The sequence below is a fragment of the Lithobates pipiens genome, unplaced genomic scaffold (genome assembly GCF_037356315.1).
Source record: "Lithobates pipiens isolate NorthernLeopardFrog02 unplaced genomic scaffold, aLitPip1_a1.2 Scaffold_22, whole genome shotgun sequence".
Lineage (NCBI taxonomy): Eukaryota > Metazoa > Chordata > Amphibia > Anura > Ranidae > Lithobates > Lithobates pipiens.
This window is the reverse complement of record NW_027507784.1, coordinates 243341289-243365554: the sequence shown is the minus strand read 5'-3', so window position 1 is coordinate 243365554 and position 24266 is coordinate 243341289. Positions and strand designations below refer to the sequence as shown.

General features: G+C 42.7%; 1 protein-coding gene across 1 annotated transcript in view; it reads right to left on the bottom strand.

Annotated features, from left to right (window-relative positions):
• Nucleotides 1-14176: 14176 nt before the first annotated feature.
• The window catches only part of LOC143924555 (multidrug resistance-associated protein 1-like), a 435651-nt gene continuing 425561 nt past the window's right edge, over nucleotides 14177-24266 (bottom strand). The window contains exon 32 of the mRNA XM_077448932.1: nucleotides 14177-21269. Coding sequence (XP_077305058.1) covers nucleotides 21161-21269 — 109 coding nt within the window. The 3' untranslated portion in view covers nucleotides 14177-21160. The remainder of the gene's footprint in view (nucleotides 21270-24266) is intronic.

Here is a 24266-nt window from a genome sequence, read left to right as displayed (position 1 = left end):
GTGTCGTGGAGTCTTACTCTGAGCACACACGGAACAGGCCGCTACGAAGGCAGTAACATCAGCCCGTAGACTAGGCCACCAGAATTGTTGGGAAATGGCCCAAATTAGTTGATTCTTCCCAGGATGTCCAGCTGCCTTGGTAGAATGGCAAGTCAGAAGGGAAAAAGCAGCGGTCACAAGGTTTCTCGGGAGGAGCACGGACCTGAGCAGCAAAAATTTTGTCACCCAAAAGGAGAAGTAAGACTGGTGCGAACCGTAGCCAAGATACGATCAGGAGGAATCACAGGAGCCGGAACCGACTCGGACTTGGAAGTGGAGGAAAATTGTTGTGACAAGGCATCAGCCCTTACATTCTTAGTACCGGGTAAGAATGAGACAATGTAATTAAAACTTGACAAGAAAAGAGCCCATAGCGCCCTTCTGGGAGGCGCTTAGCCTCAGACAAGAATGTAAAATTCTTATGGTCAGTAAGAATAAGAACCGACACAGTGGTACCTTCAAACAGATGTCTCCATTCTTTCAGGGCTAAAATGATCGCCAACAGCTCTCTGTCACCAATCTCATAGTTGCATTCAACAGGTGACAATTTCTTGGAAAAGTAGCCACACGGATGCATAGCACTCTCAGAGTTAGGATGCTGAGACAGAAGGATGCCAACTCCAGTCTCAGAAGCATCAACAGGAGCAGAAACAAAGGCAGCCTTGAGAGTCTCAAAGGCCTTAATGGACTCTGGAGACCAACTCTGTGGATTACCGTCCTTTCTGGTCATATCAGTCAGGGGCTTGACCAGAGACAAGAAGTTATGAATAAACTTCTGATAGTAGTTGGCAAAGCCCAGGAAACGCTGCAGAGGACGTAAACCCACGGGTCGAGGTCACCGCAGGACTGCCGAAAGTTTCTCTGGGTCCATCGAAAAACCAGCAGTGGAAATGACATAACCCAGGAATGTAACCTGTTCACGATGGAACTCACAATTCTCCACTTTACAATAGAGATTGTTCTCTCTTAGTTTCTGAAGCACATGCCAGACATCTGTGTGGTGGCTCTCCAGGGACTTGGAAAATATGAGCATGTCATCCAGATAAACCACCACACATAACTGCAACAAATCTCGGAGGTCATCGTTAATAAATTCCTGGAAAACTGCCGGGGCGTTACAAAGGCCAAAAGGCATTACCGGGTACTCATAATGGCCTGTTCTGGTATTAAACTCAGTTTTCCACTCATCGCCCTCCTTAATGCACACAAGATTGTATGTCCCTCTCAAGTCAAGCTCTGTGAAAACGGTTGCTCCCTTGAGGCGGTCAAATAACTCTGTAATCAATGGAATTGTGTAGGCATTCTTAATCGTGACATGATTGAGACCCCTATAATCTATACAAGGTCTCAGTTCACCGCTCTTCTTCACAAAGAAGAAACCAGCACCAGCAGGAGACGAGGATTTGCGGATGAAACCTCGAGAAAGTGCATCTGCAACATACTCCTCCATGGCCTTATCCTCCAAGACCGACAAAGGGTAAACCCGGCCACGGGGAGGTATGGCACCAGGTTGAAGGTCAATTGCACAATCATAAGACCGGTGTGGAGGCAAACTACCGGCTTGACCTTTGTCAAAGACATCACTAAAATCGCGGTACTCTTCCGGCAGGGAGGAGAGTAAAGAGGTGCACAGGACCTTGGATACCTTCAGGAAGCATGTCTCACTGCATTGTGGTGACCAGGAGAGAACCTCAGCATGGAGCCAATCAAAAGAGGGGTTGTGCCTCTGTAACCAAAGATAACCAATAACCAGCGGAAACCTGGGCGAGGAAATAACTTGGAATTGGATTATCTCATGGTGAAGAGCCCCTACGGCCATGGACAATGGAACCGTCTCATGAGTCACATGGGCAGGCTGTAAAGGTCTCCCGTCAAGAGCCTCAATGGCAAGTGGAGTGTCGCACAGCTGCAGTGGAATTGAGTGCTGCGAAACAAATGCAGCATCAATGAACAGGCCTGCAGCCCCAGAGTCGATTAGAGCTTGTATCTCGATGGACGACTCAGCCCAAGAAAGGGTGACCGAAACCAGAGGCTTATCCTTCTGGATAACTGGGGACGAAACAACGCCACCTAAGGTCTGTCCATGACAGGACCTCAAGGTTTGGGCGTTCCCTGGATGGGTAGGACAAGAATTCAAAAAGTGACCTGCCTGGCTACAATAAAGGCACAATCTCTCCCTCCTCCTAAAGGCTCTCTCATCCGCAGAGAGATGCGTAAAGCCCAGGTGCATGGGTTCATCTTCACTGACCGACTCATACCAAGAGGCATGGGAGGTGAGGGAAGCACAGGTGAGACTGCAAAGCTTGGACGCAAACGTACAGGAGGCTTCCGCAAGCGCTCCTTTAAAGAAAGTCTTTCTCTGAGTCTGGAGTCAATGAGGATGGCAAACGAGATCAAGCTCTCCAGCACAGCAGGTATATTTTGGGCTGCTATCTCATCCTTGATAGAATCTGAGAGACCATGAGAAAAAGCAGCCATGAGGGCCTCATTGCAAGCAACCTCTGCTGCCAGAGTATGGAATTCAATGGCGTAGTCAGCAACAGTTCTCGTACTCTGTTTGATGGACATGAGGCACTTGGCAGCAGAAACGGAGCGTGTGGGAACATCAAATACCTTTTTAAAGGAGGCCACAAACTGAGGGTAACTCATGACAACAGGTTTTTGCATCCCCCATAGAGGGTTAGCCCAGGAGAAGGCTCTCTCAAAAAGCAAAGATATCACAAAACCTACTTTGCTTCTGTCCGTGTGAAACGCCTGGGGCAGCATCTTGAAGTATATCTCCACCTGATTGAGAAACCCTCCGCATTGAACTGGATCGCCCCCAAATCGCTGAGGAAGCGGAGCGGAACCTGACATACCTCTTATTGTCAGGATCAGCGGCTAGGGAGACCAGACACGTAGCTACACAAGGGAACTGAGACCAAACAAAGGATATATATATTAAAGTGATATTTATAGTGAAACACAGCAAACCATTAACACAGCAAGGAGGAGGCATGGACCCCATCGGCAGGCGACATCAGCGTGGAGGAGGCGTGGACCCCATCGGCAGGTGACATCAGCGTGGAGGAAGCATGGACCCCATCGGCAGGCAGCAACATTGAGGAGGCATGGACCCCATCGGCAGGCGGCAACATGGAGGAGGCATGGACCCCATCGGCAAGCGGCAACATGGAGGAGGCATGGACATCAGCAGTAAGCAACATGGAGGAGGCATGGACCCCATCGGCAAGCGGCAACATGGAGGAGGTATGGACATCAGCAGTAAGCAACATGGAGGGGGCATGGACATCAGCAGCAGGTGGCAACATGGAGGAGGACTGGATCGCATCAGCAGCAGTCTGCATGGAGGAGGACTGGATTGCATCAGCAGCAGTTTGTATCAGCAGCAGTCGTCTGCATTAAGGAGGACTGGATCGCATCAGCAGCAGTCGTCTGCATGGAGGAGGACTGGATCGCATCATCCGTAGTCGTCTGCATGGAGGAGGACTGGATCGCATCAGCAGCAGTCGTCTGCATGGAGTAGGACTGGATCACATCAGGCACTGGATCGGTGAGAACAGGATCAGCAGGCAACATGGATAGTGGCACAGGTATAAGAGCAGGAGACGAGTTTTGTGTCTTTTTCTTTAGCTTAGATATTGGAGTCCTGCATGTAGTTGCCTTGTGCTGACCAGACTGTACTGCTGATGGGAAGGTAGTAACAGTACTAGGAAGAATAGAAGGAAGAGTATTAGAAAGGCAGGAAGGGGCCTGAGATGTTGCTATGGGTAACGGCACTGCAGGGGGAGCTTTCGATGGATTGCATACAGGGGAAGTGTGCTTACTGGTGGCAGGGTACTTATGTGACTCATCTTGCACTGGGTATATGATCTCTGACCAAGCTTGTAGTAAAGGTTGAACTAAAGTTAGTTTGTCTCTCCCTTGCTCACATTGCTCAATTAAATGGTGCACAGAAGCAATACATTCCAATACCACCTGTTGTGGATAGGCTGAATACTGCTGGAGAAACAAACCTGCACAATATTTTAGCAAACATCCCAAAAATCCAGCCTGGTACAAATTGAATGGAGGAGTGAAAATATCATGGCCTGAGGGGTAACCTGAAATAGTAGCTCAGAACAGACATGAATGAAAGGTTGTACTTCACGAAGTGAAAATCTACCCTCAATGGCTAAGACATGTGCAGTCAAAATCCCTTCAAGCAGCTCTTCCTCAGTGAGATCCTGCCAAAGTGAATGACACAAATCCTTATCCTCTACTGCAAGTTGCACATGGAAAATAACCTGCGCTCTCAGCATTGTGAAAGGAAAAGCAAAAATCCAAAGCAACTGGCTCCCAGTTCCCAAGTGTAACTGATCTGGTCATTGGTGGGCGTCACGATTATGTCAGGATCAGCGGCTAGGGAGACCAGACATGTAGCTACACAAGGGAACTGAGACCAAACAAAGGATATATATATTAAAGTGATATTTATTTATAGTGAAACAGAGCATATAGTAAACGTGACATAAACCCCAAAAGACAAATAACAAATGAACCTAAATACTAACTATATACAAAATTCATATAAAGGACAAGGGTACAGGGAATGCAAAGTGCAAGGAAGGGGACTCTCAACAGGGTACTCGAATAGAAGCAAGGAAGGAACAAGGCAGGAACAAGGCAGAGAGGTACAGACTGGATCAAGCTAGGCAAGGCCGGCAAGGAAGGGACCAGAATCATGACGCACCAGGGGAAGGGAGGAAAAGCCTTAAGTAGCCCCCAGACAGCTGAACATTAATTAGCTTGATTACACCAGCCTGCTGGCTCCTGGGTGACACCTGCTGGTGGGCACTGGAACTGCAGCAAACAACCCAGAGCAGGATAGTGCCACCAGCAGGCGAACTTAATCCTAACACTTAAAGAGGTAATAATCGAGGCGGGTGCCTGCACAGAGACTGGCGCAGCAGCAGGGATGGCCTGCGACTCAGGTTGTACCAGAGCTGCCACAGTGGGGGATTCCAGGTGAGCCGTGCGACTCAGGAGCGTTTGTAACGCCATGGCAAACTGATCCATGTGGTGATCTTGCTCATCCAATCTGGAAAAAAATATTACCAATAAGTGGATTGACTGTATCTTCTGAATTCATGGCCTTCGCATACTGTCAGAAACCATGAACCAGACCGAGACAGAAGTACAATTAAATCACACTTGTTTATTAATAAAAAATAAAAAGGTAAATAGAGTAAGCGTAGTCAAAGCATAGCCAGAGTCCAATAACTGGATCGAGTAATCAGCCAGTCCAGAGTTCAATAACCAGATCGGGTAATCAGCCAGGCCAGAAGTCAGGGATCCAAGTTTAGAAACAGCAAGCAGGATAAGGAGCCAGAAGGGATGTCAGCAAGCCAGTCTTTGAATAGATCTGCAGGAGATGGTTTCTTGTGATGTGACCAAGGCGAAGGCAAAGATGAAGTGAACTGGACAGCTTTAAGTAGGCAGGTCAGACGAGCATGATCAGGAACAGCTGGTAACTGTGGAGAGAGATGATAGCTGGCAATTAGCTGACAGCTGAGCAACCAGCCCAGAGAAGGAAGGGCTAAGCCAGCCCTGACACAATCTTATCTGAGAGGGCAGTGATTTCTTTGTCTCTGTCTTTTTTCCTTCGTGCTCCCCACTTAATCATTTCTCCTCTAATGACACTTTTATGTGCTTCCCAGTTGTTGAGTGGATTTGTGTCAGAGTCTACATTGATGTTAAAGTAGTGTTTGATGGATTCATATATGTCGTCATGTATTGTTTGGTCAGTAAGTAGGGCTGCGTTTAGTCTCCAGTTAAAGGTTGCCTGTTTGGGAGGGTTGAATTTTAGGGTGATGGCTGTTGGGGCGTGGTCTGATAAAACTATGATTCCTAATTCAGCCTTAGTCAACTTGGGAAGGTCTCCTTGGGAAATGAAGATTAGATCTATTTGTAAGTATCTTTTATTGGGTGGTGAGAAGAATGTGTACTCTCTGTCCGTGGTATGGATTGCTCTCCATGAATCAATTAAGGTCAAAGATTGCAGTAGGACTTTGATGCGTTTGAGAATTTTGTATGAAACGTGGGAGTGACCTGTCGATGTGTCTTGGAGTGGCGGGAGGGGGATATTGAAATCTTCACCTAGGATTATAAAACCTTCAGCGAACCATTTAAGTTTGTTCACTATTTCACTATTTTGTAGCAGAATGTAATGTGGGATTTGTTGGGAAAGTAGACATTTGCAAGTATGATAGGGGACCCTTCCCATTTCCGTTGAGGAAAATGTATCGACCTTCAGGATCTGTGAGTTGATGTTCAAGTTCAAACGGGGAATTTTTGTGTAGGAGAATAGTGACTCCTTTAGTTTTGGCTAATGGATTTGTGGCGTGAAAAGTTCTTGTATAGGAGTTATTAGTGAGTTTGGGTATATTTTGACCTTTGAAGTGTGTTTCTTGGAGGAAAACGATCAATGGATTTGTTTTTTTGAGTTCTCTTAGTAGTTTGGATCTCTTTTCAGGTATATTGAGGCCATTAGTATTGTGTGAAACAAGTGTGGGCATTTTCCCTAAGTGAGAATAAGTCATCTTGAGCAAAACTTAAAGGTAAGGGGGTGGGATACGGGTTAAGGAAAGGGGGGGATAGTACAGTTATAAAGAGCTGGATGTGGAGAGGTTGGGAGGAGTTAGAAGGGATATGATTGTATTGGGGGTACAATTGATGAGTCAAGGCTCGTTTATGCGTCCAGAGGATGCAGAGCTGTTTAGTGTTAGGCGAGATAACACTATTTGTGTCTCTGGGAGGTAGGTGGGAGGCACGTTTGTGGCTATGTAGTATCTATAAGTTTTATTGGAACTTTTTTGTTAGGATTGGGAGCTCCGTGAGGACCAGGTTTAAAAAGGTGTTAGGTCTATAGATTATTTAATTTTGACTTTTGCATAAATTATACTTAGCATTTCTGTTATGACTATGAAGTGTTGATTTAGAGGGTTTGGTGAATACTTAAAACATACAGATGTACATTTGGTGAATAGTCCTAGATTATCTTTATGTAAAGGTACAGTTTGTGGATTAGCCACTGTATGAATATGAACATTAATGTAAACGTTAAACAACAAAAAAAAACAATTCTCAATACTTTACTGTTTCCAGGTGTATCTTTCTCCTTCTTGTCTTATAACTATATCATTGGGAACCTCATCAGCGGGTCACACCACTCAAGGACCCCGCTAATGACGTGTCCCAAGGCCATGTTCCTTATAGTAAAAACTTGTCAGATGGGAGTCTGTATGATTTCAGTAAACTGTGTTGTTATAGAAATGTTTCATTAAAGTTATTATATATCAAAATCTAATAAACAGAGTAATCTGCTGTGTTTTGCTTGGATTTGTTCCATACTCCTCTTTCTTTCCATTCCACTACAACATTGAAATATTTAGTGTAGCAAGGGGGGGGGGGTGGGGGGTGATGACTTATTGTAAGTCTAGAGAAGTATAATAAAAAAAGAAAAAAAAAAAGGGAAAAAGATTTATTTCTTTTTAATGTTCTCTTCAAGCAACAGCATAGGTGTGTCCTTTATAACTTGCAAGCCGTTTCCTGTATTTGTGACAAGGTGTTTAGCATTTTTTGTACTCACAGTTATCCTTATGCATTTATAGGAACGTTCAGGGAGGTATGAGGTATTTCTATGGTAGGAGTGGTGGGTTTTCCGACTTCATTTAAGTGAAGTAGGCAAGTCTTGGTTCCCTGCTTGTTTGTTTCAGGGAGGAAAGAAAAGGGATATGTTTAGAACAAAGCAGTAAAAATTGAAGTCAGTGAGGTTGTTTCTCATATAGCCATTTCCATTATGCTTGTTCCCTCTGGTGGATTGAGAGTTGTATTGCAGTGTTAATTTACTATAATGATCTCAAGTATTTGTTTATACAATGATGCCCTCTAGTGGAAGGAAAAAGGTCTTGATAACTTTAAAAATGTGGAACTTTTAAACTTTAGAACAGTGTGTCCATTTTATCTGTGGGTGGACATTTTAGTGTTTGAACATTAAAGTAAACCGATCAATAGACCTGGGTTATTCTAGCAGATCAGTAATTAGAGGCGTAGAGTTGGGTTATGTATCATATCGAGGTTCTCTCATGCTGGGGCTTTTGGATGCAGGAGAGTTTTGGTAGCTTCTGTTTGTATTCCTGCGGTGCTTCCCAGACTGGTAAGGGGATTTTGCAGGAGAGATTCCTTGCATAAAGGGGGTGTTATTGACGGCTGGAGGTAAGTGAAATTCTTTGTACCGTACTCGTGTGCTTGAAGTGCAAAAGGGAATTTCCATCTGTAGTTTATAGGGGTGCAACGGATCGTCACCCCGCTTGGATCGGCACACACCGCGCTCCGCGGTCTCGGCTTTAAGAAAAGGCCGTGGCTTCGGCCTAGTTCCGGAGCGGCGGCCATCTTGGTACACCCGTCGCCGTTTACAATGTGATCGCTCCGCGACTGAGCGATCACCTGTAAACAAACCGGAGTCATGATGATGTTGGTTCCTCTCTCCCCTCTCTGTACTGATCTGTACAGTGGAGGGGATAAATCGGATGGCAGCCACAGCCATCCCAGCAATACCCTGCCAATACTCTGCAATACTTACCCTGCTAATACTCTGCAATACTTACCCTGCTAATACTCTGCAATACTTACCCTGAAAATACTCTGCAATACTTACCCTGCAAATACTCTGCAATACTTACCCTGACAATACTCTGCAGTACCCTGCCAATACTTATCCTGCCAATATTTTGCAATACCCTGCCAATACTTACCCTACCAATACCCAGCCATACCCATCCATGCTCAGCCAATATTACATTGGGGGAGATGGTGTGGATATTACAGTGGGGGGGGGATGTATATTGCACTGGGGACTATATGGTGGTGGCATTTTCACAGGTTTTTGCAAATTCAATTATTTGCTGATCCGAAAAATGATCCGATCCATGACTCTGATCCGAGGAACGATCCGATCCGTGAGTTTTTTGATCCGTTGCACCCCTAGTAGTTTATATTCTTCTCTTTCAGAACTTCAAGTAGTGGCCTTAGAGCTCTCCTGTTTTTCAATGTGATTGGGGATAAATCTTGAAATAGCTGAACATCTATACCATTAAATGTAGCTGGAACATTTATTCTGGCTTTGTGCAGTATTTCTACTTTTAGAAATCTTTTAAACTAGGCAGACAGCAAATTATATCTCTTGGCGGGTTGTTATCTGGTGCCCTGGGTCGAAGGGCCCTGTGAGCTCTGTCATATTCGATAGGGGAATCCACAGGTCTTTTCAGGAGGCTGTTAAAAAGGGAGGAGAGGGCTAGTTTAATTTGCTCAGGGGTTACCGACTCAGGGACTCCTCTCACTCTAATGTTATGTCTCCTGCCTCTATTGTCCAGATCCTCTCGATCTGTCTGTTCATGACAATGAGGCGTTGCGATTGAGTGTTGGTAATATCATCCAACCTGAGAAGAGCTCTGTCTCTTCTTTTCCCTGCTCTCTCATTAATTGCCATCTGCTCTGACATTCTAAGAAGCTCAGTTTTTATGTCTGTAATGGCAGCTGAGAATAAGTTTTTTATGTCAGCAGCAATCTCAGTCATAGTGGCATATGTCAGGGGGAGATCAGTAGCAGGGTTACCTCTGGAGTCTTCCAATACAGGTAGCGAGATTTCATCGTCCTCTCTCTCCTCAGCACCGTTCGTCCTGTGTCGGCCCATCTTGGAGCGGCTCACCTCACCGCTGTAGCGGTATTTATTAAGCTTGGCCTGTGGCGTTTTGCTCCACTGGTTCCCCAGTGATCACAGGGATCTGTTGTGTGTGCCCCTCTTTATCAGGGAGGACATAGTTGGCTTCTAGCAGTCAAAAGGGCTTCTTTGGCATCACGGATTGCCGGAGCTCCTTCACTGAGCATCCATCCACGCTGCGCGCCAAGCCACTCCCCCCTATATTTTTATTTTTATATCAGTATACAATTAAACATACTTTTGTGAAGTAGGACGCAACCCCCTCATTATGATTATTTATATATGTTGGGGACTTCAATACTTATGGTTGCACACTTGGATGTGATGTGACCCCGGCCAACATGGTTATGCAATTCACTTCCGGTGTCACGGTTGCGTTAAAAATCAGTACATGACATCCTAGCTCCAGCCTCCATTCCTAGACATAGCCTGTTAAGGGGAAACATGTTGGAAGGAGACGGGAGCTGTGACATGATGAGCATTAAGATTTGTTGGTGAGCTCCATGCTGGATCATCCTCTCTCTACTGCCTAATATTACTATCTCTGTTGTCAGTGCATATTTTAGCTTAAATTAACCCCATTTTTACATACTATGTGATGAGCTCTCTTTCTGTGTTCCCTTATCCTGCACACACACCTGAGTGAAGCACAGTGATCATCCTGAGTGAGGCAAGCTGTACTGGGGTGCTTTGGAATATACTTTCAGTGTGGAACCAGAGTCAAGAGTGAGAGGTGTGGGGATGCTGAGCCTGGAGCTGTCGGATCCATCCATCCATCTTGGAGGTTGGGACTCGGGAGACACACAGATTTCAACATACAAATACCATACTGGTGACCCCACAATAGAGATAAAACTTTTTTTGCGGAAGGGAGTTTAACAAGACTCGTGGCCACTCATTAAAATGAGAAGAAAAGAGGTTTAACCTTAAACTACGTAGAGGGATCTTTACTATAAGAGCAGCAAGGATGTAGAATTCCCTTCCACAGGCGGTGGTCTCAGCGGGGAGCATCGATAGTTTCAACAAACTATTAGATAAGCACCTGAATGACCACAACATACAGAGATATAAAATGTAATACTGACATATAATCACACACATAGGTTGGACTTGATGGACTTTTTTCGACCTCACCTATGTAACTATGTAACACAGAAGATGTGGCCAGGCATCGGGCATTTTCTTACCTCATGCGTAGATGATTTCTTATAATTTAGAGATCATCAGAAGTTGGTAAGAGACCAATTTAGTTATCACTAGTTGATACACTGTGTTTGCTATATTTTTTGATAAGAGTTTTTTCTTTGTTTATGAGACAGCGCAACCTTTTACATTTTCACATTTTTTCCTTTATCTCCTTGTATCCAAGGAGTGATAAAAGTGCAGCAGTCTACACTTATAATTAGCGTAAGATTTTCACACACATTTCTATATATTTTATGTATTATTGGTTTCAAGCAGACCCTCTATTAATTAGTTTCTGATGGGTTTATGCTTGGCTTCTTGACTAATCTACTGTTCACTTTATATACTATCTCACTGATTCACTACCATTACCTATCCTTAGTCTGCTCTATCAACAATTTTATACCCATTACTTTAACCACTTATGGACTGCCCGCCGTCATCATACGGCAGTCATTTGAAGAGGGATATTGTTGCTATGGCAACAGCTATCTGCCATTACCCTGGTATCCTCTTCTTCAGCGGGCGGTCCGCTTTCAGATAAAAGTGGTCTCTGCGGGGGATTCGCTGCAAGAACACTTTTATCGGCATCAGGAGAGGGCCCCCCTCTGCCGCTTACTGGAGCCATCGGTAACGGCGGAGGTGATCGGGTCCTGTGTCCTCTTGGGTATGGAGATGAGTGAGGGGAAGGGCATCACTTCCACCCATAGCTCTTAAAGAGACCTTTTTTTTTTTTTTTAAATGACATTTCATTTTTTTTATTTTTTTTTACTATTGCACTTTCATGTAAATATGAGATCTGAGGTCTTTTTGACCCCAGATCTAATATTTAAGAGGTCCTGTCATGCTTTTTTCTCTTACAAGGGATGTTTACATTCCTTGTAATAGGAATAAAAGTGACACCATTTTTTTTTTTTAAAGAACAGTGTAAAAATAAAAAATAAAAGGTAAAATAAATAGGATTAAACTTTTTTTTTAAACGTTCACGTCGAGCTTGCGTGCAGCAGAGAACGCATACGTGAGCAGTGCCCCCATATGTTCAAACCACACATGTGAGGTATTGTCGCGATTATTAGAGCAAGATAAATAATTCTAGCCCTAGACCTCTTCTGTAACTCAAAACATGCAACCTGTAGAATTTTTTAAACGTCACCTATGGAGATTTTTAAGGGTAAAATTTTTCGCCATTCCATGAGCTGGCACAATTTTGAAGTGTGACATGTTGGGTATCAATTTACTTGGCGTAACAAAATCAGGCTAACTTTACTGATGTCTTATTTTTTTATTATTTATTGTATTTTTTCAAAAAAGACCACTGCGCAAATATGGTGTGACAGAAAGTATTGCAATGGCTGCCATTTTATTCTCTAGGATGTCAGAGAAAAAATATATAATGTTTGGGGGTTCTAAGTAATTTTCTAGCAAAAAAAAAAAAATGTTTTTAATTTGTACGCCAAATCTCAGAAAGAGGTTCCATTTACAATGGCGTCAATGGCGACTGATCACGTGATGTAAACAGAACCTTGGTAATCAGTATTTTTTTTTCCCTTGTGTTGTCAGCATGAGGGGGAAAAAAAGCCGATCACTGGCTTCTGTCAGAGGGACATTGGTCTCTTACTCAGAAAGCCACGGCTGTCCCCACCAGTGTAACCTGCCAGTGCCCACTGCGCCACCTACCAGTGCCACCTATCAGTACCCGTGAATGACTGATTTGACTCTCACGCTTATGGTACAAATGAAAATTAAAATGTAAAACATGTGAAGAGCTGCAGCCGCTATCAATAAATTTACCCTAAGGTAAATCTAGAAAAATTAAAAAAAAAAGGGGGACAGATATGGCGTTGTTCTTATTAAGAGGTAATCTGCAACCTCTAGATACTTGAGGGGTGTGTATACCACGGGTGCATTTAATGCAAAAAGTGACAAATAAAAAGTGCAGAAAATAGAAAATGTAAAGGATATCCTACTGTGTAAACTTCCTGATCGCTTATTTATAATGCATACTGTAAGAAGCTATGTGCATTCAAACAAAAATAAAATGTAAAATCGGGCTGGCGCTGGTGGTGGGTCAAGAAGTGCCTTATTTGAAAATAAATCCATTGCATTAAGGGGCGTCCGGATTTCTGTTTAGGGAGCTCTTGTAATGCTAGGAATTACTTGTTGGAGAAGAAGTGCTGGACGTGAATTTCTGGATGTGGCCAAAGCCCTGTAAGGAATGCATCTGATTGACCTGCCGGGAAGTCATGATTGTTTCGAATTGGGGTCAAGGGACTGTGGGCAGAAGAGATGTAGTGTGTACGGCAGGACATTCGAAATGCTTGCAAAGTACAGTAAATTAACAGGTGATGTTGGCATACACAGGGGATATGTTTGGGGTCCATCCAGGGTAATTGTTGTGTTGGTATCGGAGACGTTGCACTCTCTAATTGTACCCATGCTTTTGTATGTGTGTGGACTTTCCAGTCAACTATTCTGACTAGGTGGCAAGCCCAGTAGTATTTCTTAATATGCGGGAGTCCGATGCCACCTTTCATTTTAGGCAAGGTCAGTCTGTCGTAGCTAATCCTAGGTTGTTCACCTTCCCATAAAAAGTTGGTGCATATAGATCGGTAAGAGTTGAAAAAGGTTTGAGGGAGCTTTATGGGCACCGTTTGTAGCCGGTATAGCAGCCTAGGGAGGATATTCATTTTAATGATCGACACCCTGCCAAACCAGGAGAACAATCCTGATGACCAGGCTTTAAGGTCTTTTTGAATGTTTAGGAGAAGTGGGAGATGATTGCTGGAATATAGATTACTGATATAATCAGCTGTTTTATTCATTTTTGATATGTTGTGGTATGCACTGAGGTAACAGCTGCTAATGCATTTCATTAAATGGTTTGAAGTGCCTTGATTTGTGAGAGGTTTACAAATAGTGTGCAACTTATCATTAAAGACAGTCATAACTCGTTAACAACGCCCATGTAATGTGCGGCTTTCAAAACAGGAGAATGTAGAGCACAGCTTCCATATATAGTTTGATATACTTTTTTTAGGTTTATTAGAAAATAAATGTCAACATTAGCAATCCTAGGAGTTCAAAACCAGGAACCTTATGCAGATTAGCTTATACTGTACATATATTTAGTCAGAGTAAATATATATTTCAAGTTTTACATATTTCCATCCTCACAATAACACCAAACCAATGTTTATGAATTAAAATATTTATTATTCACATTAAAAAGAATTATAAAACAAACACATTTTCATATATAAATGTTAGTATTTTCTATCTTTTATAAAAATCTGCATAGGCTATAGAAATGGCAAGCATGTGATCTGATGCCTGAGGTAGTTTGTTTCCTTCTTCATTAGAGAGTCATTTATGGAAACATATTTCATTACAGCTCAACAACACATTATAAGTTACATAATGTCATATTATTGCATTAACCCATTGTTAAAAATGTCTTCCACTGCAACACAATATTGATAGACTACTGTCAACAAGACATCCTAAGCGCTCATGCACATGTGTGTCAATACTCTGTGTTTATACAGCATTTATTTAGCATTTTTAAATTTCAATCTCTTTATTAAAGTGTTACTAAACCCAGTAATATGAAAATAGTTAATCCCTCCCCCCCCCGCTGCCATGGTGCCCACAGCTTATAAGTCATATTTTCACATTTAAATACTGCCACTATATACCTTTTTGGATGATCTGTATTAAACTGCAGAGTTTCTCCAGTGCTGAGAGTTCAGGAAGGAGGAGATTTCCACTGCAGCCTGTATACACGCCCACGTGTGTGATACCAATATCATGTGACCTGTTTAGCTCTGAACAACTAGTAAATGTGCTCTCCAGCATAAAAAACACAACTGCCATGTGCAGGTCGGCTAATCTGCCTGTGTTAACTGGCCTTCCTCAGATAGACAGTGCAGGGAGGGAAGGATCTGTGCATACAGGATAAAACAATAAAACAGCCTTTTTACACAATGCAGAAGATTAACCCCTTAAGTTCCACAGTGAGTATAACAAGCATGCTATGCTGCATATACAGACTGATTTTACTCATGTGGGTTTAGTAACATTTTAAGGTTTCAAGTAACAAACAGGCTCCCTTATCAAGGGACAGATAAAATAACAGAGTAGGCATTGGAATTTGAGTACAGTTAAGACACTTAACTTCAATATTGAAAAGTCTCAAGTATAATCCCTTTAAGCGTACACACCTGAGGACCAATAGACAGTTAAGCAATAAAATTACATATAGGATCAAGTAATAGCGTTATTCAGCATTTTTAAGCAATGCCGACCAGCCGCCGTTATAATGCAGCAGGTTGGCACGATCCCGCGGAACCATCGTAGCTGTACGTTGGCTCCTTTAAGCGGGATAGCATTGCGGGGATGCCAGTGCTTGTGGCTGGCCATCGCGATGACCACCGGCCGCGCGCAATCACAAGCACGAGAGGCAAAACAGGGACGTGTGTGTGTGTGTGTAAACACACAAATCCCTGCTCTGTAAGGAGACGAGAGGCAGATTGTGAGTTCCTTATAGCCAAGAATCACGATTTGTTGTCTCCTATAGTCAGTCTCCTCCCCCCACAGTTAGAACACACAGTCAGGAAACACAGTTAAACCCTTGACTGCCCCCTAGTGTTAACCCCTTCCCTGCTAGTGACATTTACACAGTAATCAGTGCATTTTTATAGCACTGATCGCTGTAGAATTGTCAATGGTTTCAAAAATGTGTCAAAAGTGTCCAATGTGTCCACCATAATGTCGAAGTCCCGATAAAAATCACAGATCGCTGCCATTACTAGTAAAAAAAAAGAAAAATAATAATAATAAAAATGCCATAAATCTATCCCCTATTTTGTAGACGCTATAACTTTTGCGCAAACCAATCAATATACGCTTATTGCAATTTTTATTACCAAAAATATGTAGAAAAATACATATTGGCCTAAACTTAGGAAAAAATGTACTTTAAAAAAAAAAAAAATTTGGGGATATTTATTATAGCAAAAAGTACAAAATATTGTGTTTTTTCAAAAATCGTAGTGCAAATAATAAAAACCACAAAGATGATCAAACACCACCAAAAGAAAGTTCTATTTGTGGGGAAAAAAAGGCCGTCAATTTTGTTTGGGTACAACGTCACAGGACCGAGCAATTGTCAGTTAAAGCGACACAGTGCTTAATTGCAAAAAATGGCCTGGTCATTGAGCAGCCAAATCTTCTGGGGCTGAAGTGGTTAGATCCTATCCCCCCTTCAACACCTGCCATGAATATTCCAATGGCAGCATACAGTGCTGTTCAAACAAGAGCAAGGTGTTGAGTTGTGCTGTAATAAAAAATAAGTAGCCTGTCACTTTTTCATGAGGCATTAAAGCTTGTCAGCCACCTCCACTGATTTCTTTTACAAAGATTTTATTAATATTCAATTCAACAGTACTGCTTGACAGTTTGGTGGATACATTGCAATGGAACGTTAAACATAATCAAGACAAGGTTTGGATGATAATAAAGATAAAAGGGGTAATATAAGCAAAATAGCAAATTTTCAAATTTCAGAAATACCAAAATCGGCCAAACGTAACATCTGAAAAATAAGCAACGCAGTCTGGAACTTCCCTGTTCCGAGGAACGTTGCGTGAAGTGTAGAACTAAATTCCACATATTTTGTTAAATGTCAGCCATTATTAACCATATATTTTAAAAGTGTATATCAACAAGAGTATCATTTTGAACTGTGCTATATAGCTAGCAATGTAACCATCCCACCTAGGCAAATGCCTTGTGGTCTGGCAAACTAGAAGAATGAATGAAATATCAAGCTAAAGAAAGAGAAGAGGATGAAGAAAAGAGACTGAAAGATGGAGAAGGACAGGGAAAGAAGGAAAAGGGAGGGGGGTCCTCACAGTGGGCGAGCAGAAGCACGTTGAATTGAGAGGAGTATAATATCAAATCTGGAAGGTTTAATATAGTTGATCCAGGGTTGCCAAATAGTAGTGAGTTTTTTGTTTACCATTATGTCATTCATACGGTTTTTAACCACCTCAAAACTAAGTATAGGTGTTTTCCATGCCTTAGCTATAGGTAACCTGGTTGCAGTAAATAGATGCATCGCCATCTATTGGTTTACAGAGAAGAGCTTCATAAGAATCCTTTTTGAGGTTAGTATGGAGTATGTTGCAGAGAAGAGAGTAGACTCTGACCAATAGTCTGCATACCTTCGGGCATGTCCACCAAATGTGTGCCATAGTGCCCTCCTGAGAGCATCCTCAGAAACACAAAGGAGAGTAGTCTGGAATGAAACAAACCAGCCTAGCCGATGTGTAGTACCACCTATAAAGTACTTTGTAAACATTTTCAAGAATAAAAACATTTTTTGAGCATTTAGAGAGTGTTACAGTCATGACCTGCCAGTCTTCCAAATTCAGCTGGCTCCCTAAGTCTGCCTCCCACTGAAGGTGATAAGACCATGAATGTGTGTTTATTTTTAGAGGAGATGATAGAGGTTTGAGTTCGGGCTCTACAGATGCTTTCGATAGGAGTTAGAGTGTAGAGAATGGGCCTAGATTATATTAGCTGTTGGAGGAAGTGTCAGAGCTATAGGTAGCTATAATTTTCTCGTAAGGGAATATTACGAGAGGAACACAGGGCCTCAAATGCAATGATCCTACTGGGGGTAAACACAGTGAATATCCACAAAACTGTTAGCCATCCACCAAGTGAACTGCTGGGGATTATCGCACCCCGGCGGAAATAATGGGCAGTGTAGGATTTGGAGCAGGGGAAGATGAGGAGAAATCAGACCTGCAGGGAATTTAATCGAATCCCATAGATGGAGGGGATGTGACAGGCATGGACCGATCGTGGTGGGATGATGTATAGGGGGAGCCAGGGCAGAGAGGAGACTGGTATTGGATATATCTAGATCAAGATGAGATAATGGGGCTATATTTGCTGCTGTATAGTAGCTTGCAAATTGGGGACCGAGAGACCACCATTGATCTTACGGGCATATAAGATTTACTTACTAATCCTAGGTCAGATGGGGCCCCAGATGAACTTTAGGATTTTGCGTTAATGTATTCGCAATACATGTAAGGCGACTGGAACCGGCAGGACTCTTAAAAAGTAAAGTAGTTTCGGAATATAGGTTATACAAACCGCCACAATCCTGTCGAACCAAGATAATGGAAGATGAGTCCAGGAGGACAACATATCTGTCAGTTTTCTGAATAAAGAAGGAAAGTTGGCTTGATAGAGTCCTGCATAGGTCGGAGTAAGTCAGATCCTGAGATAAGGTAAAGAGGGTAACCATTGGAACAGGAAAGCGCTTTGTAAGTTCAGAAGGTGGAAGATTAAGTGACATTGCTTTCAATTTGGTAGGGTTGACGGAAAGGCCAGAAAAAGATGCAAAAGTATCCAAGAGAGAGAAAAGATTGGGTAGGGCTGGGTTTAGTTGGGGTCATCAGAATATCATCTGCAAACAATGATATCTTATGGGAAGAGCCCGCTACCTCGACACGTGTTATGTCCGAATGAGAACAAACCACCTCTGCCAGAGGCTCCACAGCCAAGATGAATAAGAGCGGAGAGAGTGGACAACCTTGTTGCGTTACCCTCCTGATAAGGAAAAGAGACAATGCCTTTACGGCATTGTACATAGCCGTCAGATGGGGAGCTAAAACTCTGGCCATTTTCCAATAGTAAATGCCATAAACCATCGGGGCCTGGCCTCTTGTCTATTTTCAGTTCCTTTATACATTGTAGCACTTAGGTTGTCTGTACATCTTGGTCCATTAAAGATGCATGGGTTTCCTACAACGTGGGCAGTATCAAACCATTCAGAAAGGAGCCCAGGCCCTGAGTGGAAGACTGAATGGGGGCAGAGTAAAGGGTAGTGAGACGATGCCAATGACGAAATTCGTCTAAGACCAGCAGCGGATTGCCTGTAAGAACATTATATCGGGTACGTAGGGTGATGGGAGTGTATTTAGGAATGAAGGTATGCAGTCTATTAGCCAGCATCGAGTTAGGTTTATTCGCCTTGGCATACGATTTCTGGCGAGCCCAATGCAGTGTACATTTCGCCTCTTCCGTTAAACATAAATCCAACCCTGTATGGGCCTGGTCTAGGAGTTTGCAGTTAGCAGGAGCGGGGGAATGCTTAAGAGTTGTAGATAGGGACTCTAGGCGGGTCTCCAGGGTGCGCCTTGCTAATAAATGCTCCTGTTTGCGTTTTGCCATCAATTGAATAACATGTAGCGCCCACCGCCTTTAGGTGGGTGCTAAATAGGTTTATGTAGGTTAAGTGTTAGGTGAATTTAACCAGGGCCTTGCACTTTAAGGCCTGGTTTTCTGTTTTGGGAAAGGGGAGTGACAGAGTAGGGAGAGGAGGGTGGGGCCACCTGCATTCTGACCCTGAAAGATCTCCCTTATCTTCCATTGGAAATGTTCTGGAAGGAAGGTGGGCTGGGGACTGGGGTGCAGGCAGCTTGTTTAGAGAGCTCTGGACCAATCATTAAATTGTATTGGCAGGGGCAGGACTCGCATATAAGCTGGGGGGTCACATGCTCCGGGGGAGGATACGAAGAGTCTGGAGCAGAGAAGGAGCAGAAATGTAACTAACAAGGAGCAGGCTTGAAGACCCGAGGGTTCAGAGATCCCAGCGCTGGATAGCACGAAGGGGCTTGAAGGCCTGAGGGTTCAGAGACCGCAGTGCCGGATAGTCATTACAACTGTCACAATGTAATCTGCAGGAGTGGACCGGGCATCCCAGCTTAGGATGTATCCGACCATGCGGACCAGGAAGTAGCTACAAAGAGGACGGAGTAAACTGGGATCGACTTTCGGTGGAAATCATGGACTGTCGATGGGGGAGAGCAAAGGGAGTGAAACCCAGCAGTGTTTAACCGTCAGAACCTTTTCCTGAACTGACGGGAGGATTGCAGGAGTCAAGATAGGCAGGTGAGGCCTGGGGCTTCCAGCATCCATATACCACAATGTCTTTCAGAGGGGCATTGGTCAGTTCACTATAGGAAAGGACATGGGAACAGAAATGGGAACCAGAGTTTAGAGGCAACTCATATCCTCTAACAGCAATGTAACATTCACCAAGCAAGAAATAAAAGTTTTCAAAGTTTAATGGACTGTTGGCTGTTTAATGGTATTCGTGCAGGGGTGGAAGAACGGAAGTAGTTAACAGAAAGGTATGAACACACCCAGCAGCTCCCAAGGGAGTAGTGCGCTACAAACATGTCCCCTAAGGACTGCTTTGTATGCTTCCCATAGGCACTTTATCCCGCTCAGGATAACGTCGGTTTGGATGCTATCCTGAATTAGACTATTTGTACCTATTGCACATGGGAAGTTTATCACTTATCTCTTGGACTATTTAGCACTTTAGATTTTGTATTTATATTTTGTTTGTAGTGTATGAATTTGAATAATTTTTTGGAGTCCATTATGCTGTATACATATATATGAATCACTGAGCACTTTGTTTTTTATCACTTGGAGCGCAGCACCATCTATTGATTTTTATTACATTTTTGGTTGTAACGTGACAAAATGTGGAATATTTCAAGGGGTATGAATACTTTTTCAAGGCACTGCAACACTGTTTCTGGTCCCCCAGTGCAAAAACATTAGTAGGACACACTTAATCAACACAAAACATACTTCAGTTCCCTTGCACACCCCCTCAGCCACAGCCATGTTGTCTGCAAGCTACCTTGGTAAGTGACAGAGCACAGGGCCTGGTGGGTTGGACGACCCAAACATTTATAAAACTATTCATCAGCCTCCCCCTTCACCATTGCTCAAATTATTCCTGTCCTCTGCCCATGTCTCAATTCCTAAATTGTGTGATTTAAATATTTAGGAAAATCAAAGATTAATCAGAATTTTTCCTAAACAGATAATACCTAGATGGATTACTGTTATATTGGATTACTGTTGGATTATACTTATAATTTACATTTTAGTATTGAAAACAAAAGACAAATATTTCGGTAAAGATGTTACATTTATATAAAAATGCACTTTGATGGGAAGAAAATGTTTGGTTTTGTTTTTTGCAATAAGTCACATTTTCTGTTGATTTTTGTTGTGCAGCTCCTTTTCTGCTCCCTGAGTCTACTGATCAGTAACTCCAAATCCAGTTTCCAAGAGTTAAATTACTTTTGCATCTTTTGCCATGGAATAGAATAATCCCTTATTTTCCAGTAGTCTTGTAGGCGTGTCAAATTCCACAATTTCACCTTTGTCAAAGACAATAACCCTGTAAAAATTGGAAACTGTTAAAAGAAACCTTCATACTATTGCAGCTCTTATAATGCAAAATTAAGTTAAATTAAACCCCACAAAAATGCAATATGTTGCAGCTTAAAGTGGAACATAACTCACTAGAACAACAATTTGGTATTCTGTCCCCCACCTTCCCTTTTACACAAGTGTTTCAAAAAATTCTAATTGTTACCTATGTGTTGCTTTATGTGCACTTTCTGGTTTCCAGCCTAGACCAAGCCCCACTGCCTCCTGTGATTGCTATGTCACAGGTGTTGTTACTAAGCTACAACTTTATAAACACATGCCATGGGGGCACTATAGCACCCTTCTACAGAAGCTGGCAGCATTTGTGCACGTGTGTGAAATCCAATGCAGGTGTACAGATGTGCTGCCAGTCTCTGCCAGCTCCCAAAGAGACTAGCAGTGCATCTGAGTATGCACCATTTTAAAAAATGGTCAGCTTTTATTCATTTATTTTAAAGCCAAAAGGAAAAAAAAATGCTGCTGTAACTGCTTAACCACTTTAGCCCCAGAAGGATTTGCCACCTTCCTGACCAGGCCATTTTTTGCGATACGGCACTGCATCGCTTTAATTGACAATTGCGTGGTCGTGCATCCAAACAAAATTAATGTACTTTTTTCCCCACAAATAGAGCTTTCTTTGGGTGGTAGTTGATCAACTGTGCGGTTTTTATTTTTTGCACTATAAACAAAAAAAGAGCGACAATTTTGAAAAAAAAACACAATTTTGTACTTAATGCTATAATAAATATCCCAACTTTTTTTTCTTAAAAAACACATTTCTTCATCAGTTTAGGCCGATATGTATTCTTTTACATATTTTTGGTTAAAAAAATTGCAATACGCGTATACTGATTGGTTTGCGCAAAAGTTATAGCGGCTACAGAATAGGGGATAGATTTGTCATTTTTATTATTATTTTTTATTCTTTATACTAGTAATGGCGGCGATCTGCGATCAGACACTTTTGACACTTTTTGGGTTCATTGACATTTATACAGCGATCAGTGCTAAAAATAGCCACTGATTACTGTATGTCACCGGCAGGGTAGGGGTTAACACTAGGGGGCGATCAAGGGGTTAAGTGTGTTCTTTAGGTGTGTTTCTAACTGTGGGGGGATGTGAATGACTGGGGGAGGAGACATATTGTTGTTCCTACTTAGTAGGAAAACACAATCTGTCTCTACTCCTGACAGATCTGGGTTTTGTGTGCTTACACACACAGATTCCTGTTCTCATTCTGTCAGGAACGATCGCGGATGCCTCTTAAAGAACCGATGTATAGTTGCAGAGATTTGTGCAGCCGTGCCAACCTGCTGCAGTATAACTGTGGCGGCCGGACGCCAAGTGGTTAAAAGTGTTAGCTGGAGTTCAGCTTTAATTTGTTATGCAAGCAAAATCTAAACTTGCTAGGTTATCTAACTCTACTCTATCCCCAAACTGACAATGCTGCTGTCCAAAGGTGTCTCCATTGCTGCCCCAGGGGAATGGAGACACGCTAAAACATGACGTTTGTTATTGGCCAGGTACCTGGGTGAAAATAAAGGAAAACCGCATTTAAAAAAGAAAATTAAACATAAAAAAATAAATAAATGAAAGCAGACACCAAATTTAAGGACTGGTAAGTAGTGATATATTTTTTTTGTTTGTGGTACCAACAAACATTGGGGTAGATTTACTAAAGACGAATCCAGTCTGCACTACAAATGCACTACAAGTGCACTTGGAAGTGCAGTTGTTGTAAAACCTGAGGTTAAGATCTGAAATCAGGGGAAGCTCTGCTGTTTTTATCATCCAACCATCTACAAGCAAAAATGCTGTTTTTTTATTTTCTTTGCATGTCCCCCATGGATCTATAAAGGCAAAGTGGATTTGTATTTAGTAAATAACCCCCACTGAAGCATATAGATCAACTGTATGCAATGAAGGTGTCAATTTAGTAGCAGGTGCCCACAGTGTATGTGTATGGTTTTCATTTCAGCAGAAACTACTAACATCTTTGAACTGTGATGTCACTTGTGAATTTATTTCACCCTCATGTTTGTTTGGCTTTTACAAGGATTTTTTTTTATTGTCAGGAGAGTAACAAAGTACTTTTTGGCAATTTCAGTTGATAGTTGAGCCTTAACACATATTCAACATAACAATGCTGTGCTTGCTTTTTGAAATGTAGAAACTTGGAAAGTAGTTCCTACTGTCTAGTGGTTCATTCTGTCAGTCTATCCTCCCCCCTCTCTCCTTCTCTACTTTCTTCCCTTGTCTCCTTTTCCTTTGTCCTCTCTTTCTCTCTTTTCTCCCTTCCTCCCCTTTTCGGTCCTTCTGTTCTCCCACCCCCTCCTCCCCAAACCCCCCATTCACCCCTTTCTTTTCCCCTTCTCTCTCTCTCCCCCTCTTGTAGCCACTTTAAACATTGAGACCCCTTACACACGGAGGCACTGTAAAGTGCCTGAAAACTGCCCACCATTCTCTGCAATAGGTGCTTTCACACCTGGGCGGTGCGCTTGCGGAACGTTAGAAAAGTCCTGCAAGCAGAATTTTTTGGGGCTGTTTGGGAGCACTGTATACACCACTCCCAAAGGCCCCTGCTCATTGCAATGAATGAGCAGCGCTTCGGAAGCGCCACAACGCGGGAGTTTTTAAACGCTTCTTTGGGGCCCCGCTAGTGGCCAAAAAATGGTGCAAAATCGCAGCTTAAACGAGCGGCGCTTTACAGCTAATGGCCGGTGCTTTCAGTGTGAACGCAGCCTTAGGTACATTATCTTCTGATACCTAGATTTGTGTCAGTGTCCATTTTCGGAGGCAATTTTGGAAAAACTCCCCAAGGGCCAACCAGGCTGTCTATCACCAACTATTATGCACTATTTTACAGGGGATTATCCTTTCATTAATTATATATTATAAAGGTTATTCTTTTATCCATTTTTGGATTGAATTAGACCATATTACTTAAATCAATTCACCCCTTTTG